The 20429-nt window shown below is 39.2% G+C and overlaps 1 protein-coding gene across 2 annotated transcripts in view; it reads right to left on the reverse strand.

Moving 5' to 3' along the window:
* LOC122559963 (phosphatidate phosphatase LPIN2-like) overlaps positions 1-20429 on the reverse strand; it is a 235190-nt gene that overhangs the window by 8488 nt on the left and 206273 nt on the right. For both annotated transcript variants that reach the window (XM_087994824.1, XM_087994823.1), the window contains exons 12-17: positions 17618-17710; positions 17090-17169; positions 15751-15895; positions 9170-9318; positions 7414-7500; positions 1262-1414 (exon numbers count right to left, since the gene is read on the reverse strand). In XM_087994824.1, coding sequence (XP_087850950.1) covers positions 1262-1414; positions 7414-7500; positions 9170-9318; positions 15751-15895; positions 17090-17169; positions 17618-17710 — 707 coding nt within the window. The remainder of the gene's footprint in view (positions 1-1261; positions 1415-7413; positions 7501-9169; positions 9319-15750; positions 15896-17089; positions 17170-17617; positions 17711-20429) is intronic.

Consider the following 20429-nt stretch of genomic DNA (forward strand, 5'->3'; position numbering starts at 1 on the left):
GTTTCAACCTAATATAGATAATATCTAATTCACTACATTAACAACTGGCTAAAATATTTAATGTTAGTCAGTGGAGGAGTAGGTCTATAAAGGGATATAGTACATTCCTCCAGCCTCTCTTTTCCCATCAGATGCATTTACAAATGAGCAGCCTACCTACTGTTTTTGGAACCCTCAGAGCTCATAATTCTTAAAAATTATGATATAATTACAATATACATGAGATGATCTGGAGTCATGTAATACCTTATTGTTTTGTATTTAAAAACATTGTAGACAGAAAGTCACTCAAATTCATCAAGATTTTCCCCATTATTTGGTAGAGTCATGTATAGCACGCATTGTCAAAAATGTGATATTATTAAAACTGATTTTTCTATTTGGATTAATTGATGTCAATTATACACCACCAGCAAACACTCCTAGTGACTCAATGAAGGCTTTGCTAATTTTCCCGTACAGACTTCACTGCCTAACGAAGTTCTTGAATGGTACCTCGCCTGAGTATAGTATGATGCTGGTCATTTTTATTTAAAAGGTAGTAAAGTTTTTTTTTCTTTTTTTGACTTTTCAGAAATACAATCTGCAATTTATAAAAAGATGAATAACAAAGTCACTGAAATTGCAATAGTTTCATACACTTGATATTTGACATGAATAATGTTATATGTTATTAACTATGCTTTTGAAAATTTCAGTGACTCCATACCCTGGCCCATCAAGTAATTGAGAATTCTCAAACAGGCAATTTTGCTGTTGTAAAGTCTCTTGTGACCATAAGTAAAAACTTATGTTTTTTTCACAGAGTGCAAACAAGAGGGGCATGGTGGCTCAATGGTTAGCACTGCTGCCTTACAGCGTCAGGGACCTGGGTTCAATTCCAGCCTCGGGCGACTGTGTGGAGTTTGCACATTCTCCCAGTGTCTGCGTGGGTTCCTCCGGGTGCTCCAGTTTCCTTCCACAATCCAAAGATGCGCAGGTTAGGTGACCTGGCCAGGCTAAATTGCCCATAACTTTAGGTGCATTAGTCATGGGTAAATACAGGGTAAGGGAATGAGCCTGGGTCGGTGGGGACTTGTTGGGCAGAAGGGCCTGCTTCCATACTGTAGGGAATCTAACCTAATCAAATGGAGAAATTATCCACCTTAAATGTGACTATACCTTTAAATGATGATTGAAGTACAATTAAATTTAAATGATAAATTTATGATGGCAACTTCATTACTGATAAAAATATATAAATACTGAAAATAATCACTACCTGTGTATTGCTGAAATCAAACTACTCGGAGCTAGCAGGAGTGGTCCTCTCGGAAGCACAGTACCTCTATCATTAACCCAGTGTAAGTATCCCCTGGTTATATCTGCCATTCCAATGGCACGGGCTGAGCAGTAAAGAAATTTGTATCCATTCCTGTACAAAAAGTCAAATAAAATAATTAATGAAAATAGTATTCTTCACTTGTGTCAAGTAAAAATTACTACAATTTATTTCCCTTGCCTAGAGCTTATCAGTATATTCAGCTGCAAGCTATGGATATTAATTAATACAAAGAAAACATCAGTTTCAAAAAGAACTTCACATTTTTGACAATGAGCGTTCTATGCAACACTACTGTCAAACAACTAACTCAAGTTACCTTAAAAAGACACAGAGAATTGAAGGAGGAAAGTAATTTATCTGCTAACAAATGCTTGCTGTTTTTTTTAAAAAACAGACCACTGCAGTTTCTATTTGGTAGTAATGTTAACAAGAGAGGAATTTGACTAGGTTTACAATGAAACACATCTTTGCATGCTTGACTGATATAACAGAGCTGGAAATGTGTTGCTGGAAAAGCGCAGCAGGTCAGGCAGCATCCAAGGAACAGGAGAATCGACGTTTCGGGCATAAGCCCTTAGTCAGGAACAGCCTGTTTCTGCCTTACCCTATTCAATACATATTTCATTAAATTTCAAGAATGAACGGAATTCCCAAAAGCACATACCCCTTGCACTTAGGAATGAAGGTCAGCTCCATCTTGTGTGATGGAATCAAAGTTCTCTCTATCAGAAGGAAACTTAGCTTGGGAATTATTTTCTTAGGTGAAACTCACAACAGAAAAATGATAATAACTTATCCAGTATTACAGATTTGCTGGTCTGACCTAAAGTTGAGCAGCAATGTTGATATTGCTTTTAAGTTTGTCTCAGTTCCCAACATTCAAGAATGTCACTACTCTAATGAGCAAAACTATTTGAGACAAAACTTCATAACAATTTTGAAAATAATTTCCCAAGATTATAAAAAAGACGGAAAAGATGATATTTAGAATCAACACACAACATAACTTGGCATTGTTCAGTGCTTCAAATGTTTTCAGCTTTTACTAATTTAATTTACTTCTCTCAATTCTTTTTAATTAAAATAGCTGAATATCACGAGTCATAAGCTTTCAACTTGCAGAAAGGCACAGTTCACTGTCGTCCACTTATAACTTGCTCAAAGTCAGCCGTGGCTCACTGAGTTAAAAGATTATAGGTTCAAATCCTACTCCTGAAACATAAAGACAAAAATCTAACCTTACTCTCTAGTATAGTAAGGAGACAGCGATGTCCCATTAGAGATACCGACTTTTCATGAGACATCAAACCAAAGGCCCATCTACTCTATTTTAGATGGAAAAGATCAAATCCTCAAAGAATAACGGGAGAGTTAATCCTGGCCAATATTATTTCTCAAAACAAGATCTAACAATACAGATAATTAGGTCATTATTAGATTACCACTGAGACAGTTTACCTTTGTGCAAATTAATGCCATGCTCCTTATAACAGTGACCACAACTCAATATTTATTTGCCTTTAAAGCACATTGGAATATCTTGAGATGAAGAAAGGTTTTATATAAATGCAAATCATTTCTGCACATCAAGTGGCAGAAATCTTAGTCTTCCATGAGCACAAGAAATTTGGAGATAAAAGTTCATCCATGGGCTAAAAATAGAGATGATGCTCAACATGATCTTTTCCTGAAAGGACCAGAGCAAAAAAAGACAAATGGAAACACGGTGCCACTAATACCTAAATCACTAAGTTGGCTACAGTAGATTTACAAAAAAAATGTCTATTATAGTTGCTGTACTGCCTAAATTTCAGCGTGGCCTTGACAGGTACAGATGGTATACAAGTCAACTGTCCCTAGTAGCCATATACACAGATGATAGGGACCACAAATTCAACTGGGACAACACAACGATCATAGGACAAGCTAAAGAGAAGACAGCCAGAGAATTCCTAGAAGCATGGCACTCATCCACAGACTATCAACAAGCACATTGACCTGGACCCAATATACTAGCCAATACAACGAACAATTGGAACCGGCAACCGGAAGCAGAAGAAATGGAACCAAATAAATTCCAGAAGACACAATACAGCAGCGCTTCACAGGAGGCTCCAAAGCACTGAAAATGTCACCTAGTCAGGGAACGAAACGTCTGTAAATCAACTTCCCAGCTTGGCGAACATACCCACAACCACGGGATACAAGTCACTCAGAACCCAACTATTGTTCAAGATTGATCATTTCAAAATCAAGTATTAACTATTAAAATTATCATTAAGCTATTTCAACCTCACCACATACTCATGGTAACAGTCATCATAATATTAAAATACATTGTAATATTAAAATAAACAGAAAAAAAAAATCACTTAATATAAAGCTGGATTGACACCTCATTCACCATCTTAAATATTTTCTCCCTCCATCACTGGTGCACAATGACCACTGATTATTATCTACAAAAGCAATGCAGTAACCCACCAAGACTCCGTCAACAGGACCTTGTAGATGTGTGATCTCTACTAGCGAGAAGAGGAGCATGAGTGGAAGATGGGAATACTACCATATCCAAGCACCTCTCCAGGCGAAACAACATACTTACTGTCCTTTCAATGCCACAAGGTCAAAATCCTGAAGTTTCATCTCTAACCGCTTTGTTGGCAGGTAATCCTACAACTCATACCTACAGTGATTCAAGAAAGCACCATCTCTTCAAGGGCAACTAGGAATAGATGTTAGCTTTCCCAGGGATGCCCATATCTCATGAAAAAAGATAATCACACACATTGTCACATTGTAATGCAACAGAGAAGTTTAAATGAGAAACTATCTCAAAGTGAAGTGAACACAGCTTTCTGGTTAATTTAAATTGGGCAGTTTGAATTCGGATTTCCCAGCTTTTCAGTTTTTTTTTAAAGATCTAGTTGCCAGATGATACATATTTATAAGTAGATATAGAAACAGAATTAACATCCACGTCCAATCTGACTCTTCTTCACAACTGTTGATTTACTGATGCTTGATCATTTACTGATGTTACTTAAATACATTTGTAAAACCTCCAAACTATAGGTCATTGTGCTACAACATGACAGTTAAGTTCCTCTGCGAGCTTACACTATAGAGAATCACTACAGAAAATCGCGCTGAAGACGATCACGAAGGGAAAATCACTATACTCGTTCAGCAGAATGTTCACATTATCCAAACAACATCAAGTCAACAATCGCATTATAGCGAATTCATGTTGTCGAAATGCGCGTTACAACAGAACGACCTGTAAATTTCCTACTGATTGGCTGAAAATAGTCTTTTAGCTTACAAAGCAAGCCATTTTGTTGCTTCTTTATTTTTAGACAAGAAATCAAAATACTTTCAGAATAAGACATCCTGTACTCAAATTATTGATCAAAATGGTCAGTTAAGCATGTTAGGAATCCCATAAAAAATGCAAAATATAAACTATTCTTAAATCTCTATACAAAATAGTTGAAACTATAGAAAAACAAAATTGTAATATGATCATGTAAAATATTTCACACCACCTGGTGGTGAATATAAAAATATACACGGCAAACAAAATTTCTCGAAGCTCACAGTCAACTAACTTAGAAAATTCAGCTATACAGAGGAACATCGATTATCAGGAAATCAATTATCCAAATATCGGATTACCCAAAGAAGATCGAGGTCCCGATAGAAACACTACATCAAAGAGGTGTTTCCAACACTGATCGCGCCTTTTGTTAACAGTGATTAAAAACGAACTCAACTTACTAAAATGCAGCCAAGAATAGTCCTGGGTATCGATGGGAGTCCAGGCACCATCTTGAAATGACTGACCTCTGGCCCCCTCACTCTCTCTCAACCCACACTTTCCCTGGAGTTCTACACAGGGGTGTACCCTGTACCTCCCTTCCCCAGATAATCTCTCCAACATTGTCCTGTGCAGACGGGTAGCGGGCCAGACAATGGGGGCGCGATTGGGAGGGGCCAGACGGGGCAGGGTTGGGGGTCGGACAGGGCCAGATGGGGGCAGGGTTGGGGGGGACGATGTTAGATGAGGTGGGGGGGGCGGGGAGCGGATGAGTTAGGAGGCGTGTATGGGTTGGGGGGGGGCAGATGGGAGGCAGGATTGGGGGGGGGGGTCGATGGGTTAGGGGGTGCCAGCTGGAGGTCAGGTTGGGGGGAGTCGGGGTTGGGGTTGAGGGGACGGTGTGGGGATGGAGGCTCGCATGCCGTGTGCTGCTGCCGCCTAGTCTCCTGAACAGGGAGTTGGGTTGGGATATCTGGTCAGCATGGATGGGTTGGATCAAAGGGTCTGCTTCCATGCTGTACATCTCTATAACTCTATAAGTGCTCGCTTTGTCAATCTCATTGAACTGATTGGGGGGGTGTGGAGTTTCAGCAGTGCTGAACAAGTGTATGTCTGCTCAGAAACAAACTCAGACAGACAGCGGAAGCAAGGCAGGCACAGCGAGGAAAAAGGAAACTTCTGAAAACTCAGAGCCCCAGAAGAGAGGCATTGATTCGAATAATCGATTATCTGAACAAAATGATGCCCACCCATTTCGTTCGGATAATCAAGGTTCCTCTGTATTTAAATGTCAGCACGTTATCAGACAATTAATTAAATTAACATCTGCACAATTAACAAGAATCCAACAATTTTTACGCCAAAGTCTGAGTTTACAACAAATTTTGTCCCTGTGCACTGATGAGTTCCTAATTAAATTGTACCCTTTATGATTCAAATTACATAAATTGAAAATAATGTTTTTACACTGATACCAGCTCACTTATTGTTCTGGCTGCTGTCTCAGAAGATTTGCCTGGCGAGGAATAATCTACTTCACCCTCTCTCCAATCTCAAGTTGAAATAATAAACAGCCTCCAAAATAATACATTTTAAAAATAATAGAAGTTGCTAAAACAAATCTGCATATTCAAAGAATGCCCAACCAACTTTTGAAAAAGATCCCTGATACCTGCAACTTAAAACTGAAGACAACCAAATTGGGTCTGGAAAGGGTTGGGCAAGTCACCATTCTGTTTAAAAAAAGACAAGTCAAGGATAAGGAAAAATTAGACATATAGAAATCATAGAATCTCTGCAGTGTGGAGGCAGACCATTTAGCCCATCCAGTGTACACCACCCTTCCAAACAGCAACCCACTGCCCTAAGCTATCCCTGCAACTCTGCATTTTCCATGGCCAATCCACCTAACCTGCACATCTTTGAACTTTGGGAGGAACCCCATGCAGACACAGAGAGAATATGAAAACATCCCACAGTCGCCTGAGGCTGGAATCAAACCAATGCCCCTGGTGCTGTGAGGAAACAGTGTTAACCACTGAGCCACCGTGCTGTCCCAACTCATATGACCAAAAGCTTGAGAAAAGAGGCACATTTTTAGGAGTGACCTAAAGTAGAAGAGGGAATTGCAGAGCTTAGGAGCAAGGTGGTTAACAGCACAAGTGATGCAACTAAGAAAATAATTCAACCATCGTGCAACCAAGAAAACAGTAAATGCTCATTAAACCAGAATAGGAAAAACAGATATCTCAGAGGTTGTAGAGCTAGAGAGAGAGAGAGAGAGAGAGAGAGAGAGAGAGAGAGAGAGAGAAATAGAGTAAGGACATAGTGGGATGCAAAAATAAAGATGAGGATTTTTAACCTGGAGGCATTGCTTAACCATGAGCTGATGCAGGTCAGTGAACACCAGAATAATGGGAGAATGGGATTTAGTGAAAGTCAGAATAGAAGTCAAGATATTTGGATTAATTCAAAGTCATAAAGGATGGAAAATTACAGACCAATCAGGAAATTCTTGAAATAGTTGAAATTTAAACAAAAAGAAAGGAATATATGAGTGTTTGAGCAGCAGATGGGCCATGGCAAATGTTGTAGAGGTGCAAATAGGCAGTCCTGGTGAATACAACATGCATTTGAAAGCTCAAAACACAGATGAACCAACAATATCTATGAAGCTATACTTCAAGAAGAACTGCTGTTCAATGAGACAAAACAATATGGGTCAACAAGAAGCACCGTTTTATAATTTAAAACAGATGAAAGTACATACTGATGTATCTTATGGTAGAGTTTTGCAATGCCCTGGTGGGTCCAATCTTTCCCCAGCTGTGGCAAAATGTGCCCTAAAGCATCAGATCTGGAAATACACAAATAATAATTGGTATTAAACATACAAAGTCCATAGTTCACTAAAGAATGGCTCAATAGCATCCAAATTCAAAACATGTGGCTCAAAGTACAAGTATACATGTTGATAAGGCCCAAGGCGGAATGTTCCCCAAAGTGGACAATTGGGAATTTAGAATTAATTTATACTTGGGTTGAAAAAATATGGGACAAAAAATGCCTTGGGATGTTCAGCAACTGTTGATATTGGATCAGCTGCCCATAATACACAGTGTTTGAAATTCAGTTCTATCAGTTCAGGCACTGTATAAAACTGGCAACTGACCTGACATCATCCTAGATTAATTTCTATTCCATAATAGAATGTCTAGCAGTATCACTCTGAACTACTGTTTAAAGGAAAATTGTGTATTTTACTGTTATGTCCAAAGCTAACGAATGACTTCCATAGAGTCACAAAGGAGCCATTTGATTAGTAGTTCATTTGCTGGTTCATTGAGACAACAGTCCTGCTTGTTCCAAAATCCTCACCTTCTGTTCATATTATAACTTCCTGCCTATCTCCTTTTTAAAGAAAGTATAGAATTAGCTTCCACCACCTTTTTAGCAGATCCTGAATACAAGCAGTCTGAGGAATTTCCCCTCTGCTCTCCTCTAAATCTTTTTCTAAGGATTTTGAATCTGTGAACTCAAGTTATTGACTCACTAGATTTTATACGTTCCCTACTTAATCTATCAAAACCTCTGATTATCCAGTAAAGCTTTACTGGGTTACCTAAGCTATCTGCTCCAAGGAGGCCATTCGCAATCTCTCCAATCTCTCTTCCTAAATGAAGTCCCTTAGCTCTGACAGCATCCTTCAGTGCCCCTTTTCTAAGCCTTTTAGATCTTAAGTATAGGTAGTTGCCCATAGTGCTTCAGATCAGGCCTAACCAATGGTTTATAAAATTCTAAGATGATCTAATGGTTTTGATATTCTATGTCTCTTATTTCTAACTTCAAGTAACCCATTAGATTTTTAATTACCTTATTAACACACCTTTTACCATATTGTCTTGAGTTCTGTTAAACAACATTCTTGGCAATGAAAAGGTACTCGAAAATTTTCATCCTTCAGACCTCAGTATTAGAGATTTTCAAAATATCACTTCATCTTTGTCTCTTTTAACTCTCTCATTTATTTTCATATAATTAGAATATCAACATTCCACATATGCTCATAATTTAGTACGAAGTATCGGAGATACGTTTTCTTTTTCTTCATGAGACACCGGGCTGACAGAACAAGAATCCATATGTTTAGATGAGTGCACAGTTTATAGCTATGAAAATCTATGCATTTACTTTACACGTTTTAAACCAGCGTTGACCTTGCAGTAGGAGGCAAAAGAATCAGGATTCATAAGTGTACAATAAACCAAACTGTACAGTTATATAGGCATCACTATACTTCTCCATTGGTACAGGCAAGTGATCATTATATTTTGCAAATCTCTGAATACTGTTCAGGAACATTTTTCTCGGCACAGAAAGGGGCAAATTTAATTCACATTACCATGAAAAGCGAAGAAAAAAAAGACATTAGTCTTTTTTAGCCCTGGCTTCCAATTAAGTTCTGCATTCTTTTAGTATAAAAGAGATTTCAGAAAAAAAATAATTAGGGGTACAGACAAACTTACTTTGTAATTGTGCCATCGATGTCAGATATAATAACTTTATCATCCCAGTTCCAGAGGTAAATGGTTCCTTCACATCGACAGGTTCCCTGATATTGAGTTGTCACACTGAACACTGCATTATTTGGGCCATCCTTCAGATTTAAACTTTTCTAAAAAGGAGGCAAACAAATATATGAAGAATAATTCGACACTGTAAAATTAAATACTGTTGGTTCACTCCAAATAGGACTTTGAAGTCAGGAGTGAAGCACTAGCATCACTGCTACCGAGAGAGAAAGCTGCCCATAAAGGTTCAACTCTGTGAAAACCTCACTTTTTCCAATGGCACATGAAATTATACATTTATTCCTTCACTGTCTGGGAACAGCCTTCTTTACAATACTACCTATACCACATGAATCACAGGAGTTCAAGAAAGCAGCTCACCTACACTTTCTTGAAGACAGTTAGGGATGGACAATAAATATTATTCTAAGACAGAGTCAGGGAGAAGAAGGGCCGTCGAATCTCCTGTTCCCTGGATGCTGCCTGACCTGCTGTGCTGTTCCAGCAATAAAGTTTCAACTTTGATCTCTAGCATCTGCAGACCTCACTTTCTCCTCAGGGAGAATGTGCAAACTCCATAATGACAGTCACTTGATGTTTAACAGCATATTGGCATAGTCCTTGATTTACTATACAACATAAGTTTTAATTGGTAACCCCACCATGTTCTCGATATAAAATCCAACACCCAAGCAAATGCTCATCACAAAATTATTGCAGCACAAGGAGGCAATTCAGCCCATCATGTCAGCACCAGCTTTCTAAATGAGCATTTCACTTAATGCCATTCTCCTACTTTCTCTCCATAGCTCTGCACATTTTCTTTTCAAAGGTCATTATAATTCCCTTCTAAATGTCTTGACTGAACCTGCCTCTCCAACTGTTTGAGGCAGTCCAGACCTTAACCATTCTCTGCAAGAAAAAGCATCATCTCACATCACTTTTGCTTTACGCTTAATACTTTAAAATCTGTTACTTTGTTCCTAGTCCTTTCCCAAGTGGGAACAGTTTCTAACTACCCTATCCAGACTCCTCATGATTTTGAATACCTCTATAAGATTGCCTCTCATTCTTCCCTTCTCCAAAGAAAACAGTTATAAATTCTGAATCTATGTTCATAACTGAAATCCCTCACTCCTGAAACCATTCTCTTCTGCATCATCTATAATGCCTTAACATCCTTCCCAAGGTGCAATGCCTGGATCCAGAAGCAAAACCCCCGCTGAGGCCAAACTAGTATCTTACAGAAGCGCAACATAACATCCCTGCTCATGAACTCTACACCAGCTTTAAAACTACTTTCTCAACTTATCTCAACACTTAATGACGTACATATATACTCAGAACTCTCTGCTCCTAGACCTTCTTTGGAGTTGTACCTTTAATTTGCATTGCCTCTCCTTCCTCCCACCAAATGTAAATCATCTCACTTCTCTCTGCACTGAACTTCTGTCAAGCATTCACTCTATCAACTTGTCAATATCATTTTCATGTTCTATACTACCATAACAATGAGTTGGCAATGTTTCTAAGCTTCATGTCATACACAGATTTTGCCCTGTACAACAGTGGTTTTGGTCATTAACATATAGGGAAAAACAAAGATCCCAACATCAATACCTGAGATCTCCAATACAAATCTTCTTCCAGCCCAAAGAACATCCGTGAGCCACTACTCTATGCTTCCTGTCACTCAGTCAATTTTATACTGCTGCTCTCCTTTTCATTAGATTAGATTAGATTAGATTACTTAGTGTGGAAACAGGCCCTTCGGCCCAACAAGTCCACACCGCCCCACCGAAGCGCAACCCACCCATACCCCTACTCCTACATTTACCCCTTACCTAACACTACAGGCAATTTAGCATGGCCAATTCACCTGACCTGCACATCTTTGGACTGTGGGAGGAAACTGGAGCACCCGGGGAAACCCACGCAGGCACGGGGAGAACGTGCAAACCACACAGTCAGTCGCCTGAGGCGGGAATTGAATCCGGGTCTCTGGCGCTGTGCAGTAGCAGTGCTAACCACTGTGCCACCGTGCCGCCCCATTCCATAAACTGTAGTTGTGTCCTCAAGTCTGTTGTTCAGCACTGTATCAAATGTCTTTTGGAAGTCCATGGACAGCACATTAACAGCATTGTCTTCATCAATACTCTTATCTCTTCAGAAAACTCAAGCACGCCAGTTAAATATGAGTTTTCCTCTCAAATATCTGTTAGCTTTCCTTAGTTAACCCACACTTGTTTATGTAGCTATTAATTTTGTCTTGAAATATTCTTTCTAGAAGTTTCCTTTTCCCCAAGTGAAGTTAAGCTGACTGCCATACAGCACCTTATTTGAACACTCTTTATTTGAACAAGGATGTAACTTTTGCAATTCCCCAGTCCTCTGCCTCCACCCATGAGTCTAAGAAAGCCTGAAGTGTTACAGCAATGCCTCTGCAGTTTCTACTTTCACATTCCTCATATTTCTTGGATGCATTTCCTCTCATATCCATCATTGGGTACATCTCACTTGGTCTTGGTGCATGACCAAATTTAAGTGGAAAGGTTTCCTCTTCCTTATCAATTGTACTGACTATATTAATTTTGCTTTCACAAAGCTGTTCCTTTTCTCAAGGATACTGTGTGCTTGTTTTTTTTTCCCCAGAGGGGTCGTAAACTACTCAGGCTCCAAATTGACTGGTTTGGTACAGAGATGAAAGGGGTTAAATGCCTTTTGCTTACACGTAAACAGATGAGACTTTAGGCCAAAGCTTTTATGTTCAGAAGTGACCTGTATTATGAAATGGGAGTGGTCAATCCTGAAAACTGAAATCTTGTTTGAGTCAGTGCAGCAGTGAAGCTGTGTGGAAACGGGCTGCAAGACACTGTCTCTCCTTCTGCCCTTCTAACTTCAACCCATAAGCCTTTGTTTCATTTTTTGCTCTATGTTTAAGGGGTTTGCTTATTGGGACTCTTGTTTATATTCAGAACAGCATTATTAAGTCTAGTTTGGGATAGTCTGAGTTCTGTGGGTATTCTACTTTCTGTCCTTTGTGTTTCATTCAATAAATTTTTGTCTGTTTTAGAACCTGGTAGTCAACCGAGCAAACTTACGCCAGGTAATTTTCACTGTACACTTACCAAAACAAATAGCAAAGTTATGGTCTGGGCTGCCTGTTTAAGAATGTTATGAGTGGTCTGGCCTAGTCCATAACAGCTTTTTCCATAGCCTGTGCAGCAGCATCACCCATGGCAAAGATGGATGCAAAGTAATAATTTAACATCTCAGCTATGGTCTTCTCTCTCTATGGGAATTCTCCTTTTTGATCCCAAATTGTGCAGACTTTTCTTTTTATGACCATTTTCCTATTACCAGAGTGACCATAATTCTATTAGTTTTAAAATAGTGATGGGAAAGGATAGACCAGATCTAAAAGTTGAAATTTTAAATTAGAAAAAGGCCAATTTTGATAGTATTAGGCAAGAATTTTCGAAAGCTGATTGGAGGCAGACGTTCACAGACAAAGGGACGGCTGGAAAATGGGAAGTTCACAGAAATTAGATAACGAGAATCCAGAAAAAGTATATTCCTGTCAGGGTGAAAGGAAAGGCTGCTAGGTACAGGAAATGCTGGATAACTAAAGAAATTGAGGGTTTGGTTAAGAAAAAGAAGGAAGCATATGTAAGATATAGACAGGATAGATCGAGTGAATCCTTAGAAGAGTATAAAGGCAGTAGGAGTATACTTAAGAGGGAAATCAGGAGGGCAAAAAGGGGACCTGAGATAGCTTTGGCAAACAGAATTAAGGAGAATCCAAAGGGTTTTTACAAATACATTAAGAATAAACGGAATGGAGGAGATACTAAATGAGTATTTTGCAAAAGATATGGAAGATATAGACTGTAGGGAAATAGATGGTGACATCTTGCAAAATGTCCAGGTTACAGAGGAGGAAGTGCTGGATGTCTTGAAATGGGTAAAGGTGGATAAATCCCCAGGACCTGATCAGGTATACCCAAGAACTCTGTGGGAAGCTAGAGAAGTGATTGCTGGGCCTCTTGCTGAGATATTTATCGATAGTCACAGGTGAGGTGCCGGAAGACTGGAGGTTGGCAAACGTGGTGCCACTGTTTAAGAAGGGTGGTAAGGACAAGCCAGGGAACTATAGACCAGTGAGCCTGACCTCAGTGGTGGGCAAGCTGTTGGAGGGAATCCTGAGGGAAAAGATGTACATGTAATTGGAACGGCAAGGACTGATTCAGGATAGTCAACATGACTATGTGTGTGGGAAATCATGTCTCACAAACTTGATTGAGTTTTTTGAAGAAGTAACAACGAGGATTGATGAGGGCAGAGCGGTAGATGTGATCTATATGGACTTCAGTAAGGCGCTCGACAAGGTTCCCCATAGGAGACTGATTAGCAAGGTTGGATCTCATGGAATACAGGGAGAACTAGCCATTTGGATACAGAACTGGCTCAAAGGTAGAAGACAAAGGGTGGTGATGGAGGGTTGTTTTTCAGACTGGTGGCCTGTGACCAGTGGAGTGCCACAAGGATCCGTGCTGAGTCCTCTATTATTTGTCATTTACATAAATGATTTGGATGCGAGCATAAGAGGTACAGTTAGTAAGTTTGCAGATGATACCAAAATTGGAGGTGTAGTGAACAGCAAAGAGGGTTACCTCAGATTACAACAGGATCTTGACCAGATGGGCCAATGGGCTGAGAAGTGGCAAATGGAGTTTAATTCAGGTAAATGAGAGGTGCTGCATTTTGGGAAAGCAAATCTTAGCAGGACTTATACACTTAATGGTAAGGTCCTGGGGAGTGTTGCTGAACAAAGAGACCTTGGAGTGCAGGTTCATAGCTCCTTGAAAGTGGAGTCGCAGGCAGATAGGATAGTGAAGAAGGCGTTTGCTATGCTTTCCTTTATTGGTCAGAGTATTGAGTACAGGAGTCGGGAAATCATGTTGCAGCTGTATAGGACATTGGTTAGGCCACTGTTGGAATATTGCGTGCAATTCTGGTCTCCTTCCTATCGGAAAGATGTTGTGAAACTTGAAAGGGTTCAGAAAAGATTTACAAGGATGTTGCCAGGGTTGGAGGATTTGAGCTATCGGGAGAGGCTGAACAGGTTGGGGCTGTTTTCCCTGGAGCATCGGAGGCTGAGGGGTGACCTTATAGAGGTTTACAAAATTATGAGGGGATGGATAGGGTAAATAGGCAAAGTTTTTTCCCTGGGGTCAGGGAGTCCAGAACGAGAGGGCATAGGTTTAGGGTGAGAGGGGAAGATATAAAAGATACCTAAGGGGCAATATTTTCACCCACAGGGTGGTACGTGTATGGAATGAGCTGCCAGAGGAAGTGGTGGAGGCTGGTACAATTGCAACATTTAAGAGGCATTTGGATGGGTGTATGAATAGGAAGGGTTTGGAAGGATATGGGCCGGGTGCTGGCAGGTGGGACTAGATTGGTTGGGATATCTGGTTGGCATGGACCAAAGGGTCTGCTTCCATGCTGTACATCTCTATGACTCTATGACTTTGGGATTCGCTTTAAGTTAGCTGCCAGTCTCTTTACAAAATGACTCTCGGCTTCTCATTTGCTTTCTCGCTTCTCTTCTGAATCTTCTGTGTTCAAACTGGTTCTCAGTTGTATTTTCTACGTGACAATACTCACAAGCACACCTTTTCTTGCTTATCTTAAATTCTGTCTCCTTCATCATCCAGTGAGCTCTGGATTTGCTTGTCCCAACTTTCTCTTTCAACAGAATGTACCCAAACCATGTTCAGGAATATTCACACTCGGTCCAGCCCTTCTTTGAGCCAGGTGTCTGTAGAAGCCACAAGAGCATACCCAAATGGCAATTTATGCCTGAAATTCACCAATCCTTTTTCCCATACTCTGTGCATTCACTTAAATGCACAGTATTACTGATTAAAATTTATTACATTCCCCTTTACTCTGACCCCACTTATTAACTTTTTAATCTCCTGTCCTTGGATGATCTATCTCACCCAGTATCCTTGATATTGTCTTTTGGTTTCCACATTCCTGCCAAGGTTTTTAAAATTCTCCCGAACTACACAAATGAAACAACCTACAAGGAATTATTCCAGAACTTGAGTATATTATCAAAGTTGAATCAAGATTCCTTGTTCCAATTTTAAAGAGAATAGAAGATATCTCCCAAGGGTTTGTGAGCATTTAACTCTCAACCAATACCATTAGACATTTTTTCCTGGATACTTACTTCACTGTTGCTTGTGGAGCATTGTCGCATAAGACTGGATGCTGCTTTTCCCAAACTATATGATCAATTACATCATTGACAACACATGAAAACTATTTATTTGGCTGTGAAGTATTTTGTAATGTCCTGAAATCAGGAAAGGTATCATATAAATTCTACTTCATTCTCTGACACCCAAATCTGTGACATCTGAGGTTATGAACAAGTATTAAATATGGAAACTGATCCATAACCTATTTCAGTTTCAAGTTATAACACAGTTGAAACAGATTTTGAAGAACTATTTACTTACCAGTTTTTCGGAGGACAGCCTCAGGGATTTTTTGTAGGTAGCTGTATTGCTCTGACAAGGTGAATCTCGACATTTAGAACCTGGTTTTGGACGGTCCTTGATGGTATTGAAGTCATCATCGCTAGAAGTCAACTCTTCCTTAGATCTGTTCATAGATCAATGATCAAGCAATAAAAATATTCAAAAAAAAACAGCTGTTATGGTTTGAATTTTAAACAGCCTTTTTTTAATTTTAAGTTTCGAATTTATTGTTTTGGACTTCCCCATTCGAGGAACAAGTTTCTATCTAGTCTGTGAAATCCTTTTCTGTCTTTAAATACCAACTAGTTCAAGCACCTGAACTCAAAGATTGCAAGCTAAGGTTTGGTAACCTGCAAACTTGATTATAGGACATCCAATTCCTCGCCAAGAGCAAGAAAAAACATGCCAAAAATCCAAGAACCCAAGACAGATCCCTGGCCCTTTCAGATGTCCCAAAAGAACATAAAGATTTCGCAATCAAAATATGGCTACAAATCATTTCCATTTTGACTCGCTTCAGCTTCATGCTTCGAATTGACTGCTCATAATCATTAGCGTTTAACCTACCCAGATACCTGGTGCCATTTTGGGATGTAATTTATGTACTGACATAAACTGGTTTCCAACTGTTAGTCCTCTTGTGCAATAGGTCTGCTATTAGTGATTCATCTCCTGACTCCTCAAGGCTTTTTCACTACCTACAATACTCACTACATCACCTACATAGATGTATCTGCAATAATTATCAAGAAATTCAAGAACATTTAAGATTACCATTCAAATCAGAGCACAATATCCACATCTTTCACCACAGGCTCGTTGTGGCTATAGCATGTACAATATACAGAATATCACAACGTATCTGAATAGCACCTCAGTTCAATGTTCTCTAACACCAAGGACAAGTACAGCAGTATCATGGGTACTCTACTTCCCTCAAATTCATCCGTTGTCTTAAAATGAACATTAACAGACATCCTTTCACTGACATAAGGTTAAAGCTGAAGCCCATGATGGAAGCGCGATCACCATAAGTAATGGAGCAGATAAACTCAGCATTGTCTTTTCATTAGGAATAGACCACAGATCACAGAATAAGTTTGTTTTAATTGCTGGTGTTACATTTCGACACAAGATGTTTTCATTTCCCTGATAGCATAACTAACCAGTAACATTTAGATATTGATTTCTACTCCACATATAGCGTGTAATCATTGGCACTTAGAAACAAATGATTCAGTGAGTGTTAGGTAAGAAGCTTATTTTAGCAGAGCTTTTGGAATAGCTGTAAAAAAAAACGTTAATGTTTGAATATTACCTGCAACCTTCAAGTAAGCTAACTTGTTTATTTTCACTTCTTTCATTCTGTCCTTCACCTTTTTTGATACTGGATTCTGGCTAAAAACAAAGACACGGTATCAAGACTCTGTACAAGCCCCAAGCTAAGATGGTAACATCAAAACCACTACAAAGGCCATGTCCGCTAAAGTTTAGTCTTTACCATGAATGTATCTTATAAGATGCAACCCCACATCACATACATTTCATAGGAAAGATCTCTTTATTATGCATATCTTTCTTATAGTGCATTTACAATCGTTGCGGACAGATTCATTCTCTAATGAACTGAAATCTAGCATCCAGTTGTCATTATTAGTTGCCCACAGGAGCTGCATGATTTCAGAGTAAGTGTAAATCAGACATAAATATAATTTGACTACAAACAGATGCCCACAGAATACTACTACCCTAATCATTAAATGTTACTTCTGTCTGGTTTGTTGTTGCTTCATTATTATTTTTTAAAGAAGTGATAAAACAAAGACACAGAAAGAAGAAAGCGTACCTCCTTTACTGTAGAGTTCTTTCTGCGCCAGGAGAACCACCACCCACCAGTCTTTTTTGGCATCTTTTCCTTTACCAACTTATCTACAGTAGCCTAAGATGAATAGGAACAATGATTCAAGGATCAACTTGCAAGAAGGTGGTTATGCATCTTCAAAGTCAAGCCACATTAAGCTTTGATACTTCTCCCCAGAAACATGTCGTCCTAATCTTATGATACATCAGGGTTTTATTGTACTACAGTAATGACTATTTGCATTTTAAATTTAAATCTGAAATCTACAATATTTATTATATCCACTTGTATACAAGTTACTTAAAACTTCTCAGGGAAAAGTGAAGCACACCATATAAGTTGGCTTAAGAACTGTATCTGAAGTCACATTATAGAAATACTCAATAGTTTATGAAGTGAGCAAACACAATACCAAATAGCACTGCTGGTTTAAAAATTGTTTTAAAAATACTGATTGACCAGTTCAACCCGAAATGCCAATTTGTTTTTGCCATAGATACTCCCTGATTGGCTGAGTGATTCCAGTAGGTAAAAACAAGGACTGCAGATGCTGGAAACCAGAGTCTAGATTAGAGTGGTGCTGGAAAAGCATAGCAGGTCAGGCAGCAGAGGAGCAGGAAAATCGACATTTCGGGCAAAAGCCCATCATGACAACTGGTGGAATTCAATGAATAAGTCGAGAATAAAAAGCTGATCTCAGTATTGGTGACTGTTGAACTATCACTGACCTTTGGAGGCCATTGGCTTTCAGAGAAGGACTTGACTCCAGAATACTTGTGACTCCAAGCCCAGAGCAAGGTGGTTGACTTTGAAGTGCCCTCAAACTACCTAGCAAACCACTGAAGGGAATTAGGAATGGGCAATAAATGCTGGCCTTGCCAGTGACGCCCACGTTCTGAGAAAGACGAAAGAAGTGTTCCACTGCTGAGTCATGGAGAGTTGAATAAAACCCAGGATTGGTCTCAGATTATGCCGAAATAGCTCGTCTCAGCCAATATAAGAAAAATCGAGAGAGGAACAAAAAAATCAGCATAGCTACTTGATCAATAACCAGTAGCTGCTGTTGTCATTGCAGATAGTTATAGAAAGAAAAGACGGTAGAGCTGTTAGCTCTTTTAGAGCCAGACGAAATATATTTTAGAATTGGTGCTGTCTCAGGACTAGAAGGGCAAGAAATAATTATTTTACTGGGTGGAAGTTTTGAAATAAGTATGAAAATAGAAATAAGTGAATATGACTTGACAGCTATAATAGAGATGTAGTAGCAGGATAACAAAGACTAAGAATCAATATTCAAGGTAATTTAACATTCCAGTAAAATCAGCAAAAGGAAAAGGAGGTGAGGTAACACCATTAATAAAGGATAGTGTCAGTGCAGTACAGAGTAATGCTATAGATAGAATAGATTGAGATGTAGAATCAGTTTGTTGGAAATAAGGAATAGCAAGGGAAAGAAGTCACTCATGGGAGTCGCCTTACTGTTGGACAAAGTATAAATCAGCAAATAATTGAATTGTCCAAGTAGGATACTACAACTGGCATGGATGATATTAAGGAGAAAATGAGGTCTGCAGATGCTGGAGATCAGAGCTGAAAATGTGTTGCTGGAAAAGCGCAGAAGGTCAGGCAGCATCCAGGGAACAGGAGAATCGACGTTTCGGGCATTCCTGAAGAAGGGCTTATGCCCGAAACGTCGATTCTCCTGTTCCCTGGATGCTGCCTGACATGCTGCGCTTTTCCAGCAACACATTTTCAGCAGCGAATGGATGATATTAACCTGAATAATGACTAGATAAACCAGATGGACAAGGGTGACATAGAATATGCATCAGGGATTATTTCACAGAGCAGTACATTGCAAACTTACTGGGAATAAGCTAAAGATCTAGTAATATGTAACGAGACAGGATTAATAGATCTCATAGTTAAGGATCTTCTGGAAGGCAGCAATCACAACATGGCAGAATTTTATATTTAGTTAGAGGGCGAGCAATTTAGGTCTCAAACCAATATCGTCACCTTAAATAAGGATAACTACAATGGTGTGAAGTAAGTGTTGTCTAAAGTGAACTGGGAAAAGAGAGTCAAAAGTCACATGTCAACAAGTTATAGTCAAACAGATTTATTGGAAATCACAACTTTTCAGAGCGCTGTCCCTTCGTCAGGTGAAGTGACGAAGGGGCAGCGCTCTGAAAGTTTGTGATTTCAAATAAACCTGTTGGACCATAACCTGGCGTTGTGTGACTTCTGATCCTGTCCACCCCAGTCCAACACTGGCACCTCCACATCATGGGAAGATAGACTAAGGAGGAGGTCAGTAGCAGATACTTAAGCACATATTTCATAATGCCTAGCACACTTCCAGTCAAAAGGAGGACTCAATGAGAAAGATGAACCATCCATGGTTAACAAAAGTGATCAAGGAAAATATCCAATCACAAACGAAAGCAAAAAAAGTGAAAAGTAGTAGTAGGCCAGAAGATTGTGAATTTGTTTAAGCACCAGCAGTGAATGACTGTAAGAGCTAATAAATAGGGATAAAATTGATTAGGAAAATAACTTAGCAAGATATATAATACAAACAGCAACAGCTTCTACAAACATAAACAAATAGGAGCTAAAATGAGTGTGGGACCCTTACAGGATGAAACTGGAGAATTGATAACAGGGAAATAGTGAAATGGCAGATAATTTAAACGAATATGTAGTATCGGTTTTCACAGTAGAGGATGCGATAAACATCCCAAAGATTAGAAAGCAAGTCTAATGGGAGAAAAGGACATGTAACACTCGCTAT

This window comes from Chiloscyllium plagiosum, unplaced genomic scaffold (assembly GCF_037043375.1).
Source record: "Chiloscyllium plagiosum isolate Xiang-an unplaced genomic scaffold, Cpla_swu_hap1 HiC_scaffold_15, whole genome shotgun sequence".
NCBI classification, from domain to species: Eukaryota; Metazoa; Chordata; class Chondrichthyes; order Orectolobiformes; family Hemiscylliidae; genus Chiloscyllium; species Chiloscyllium plagiosum.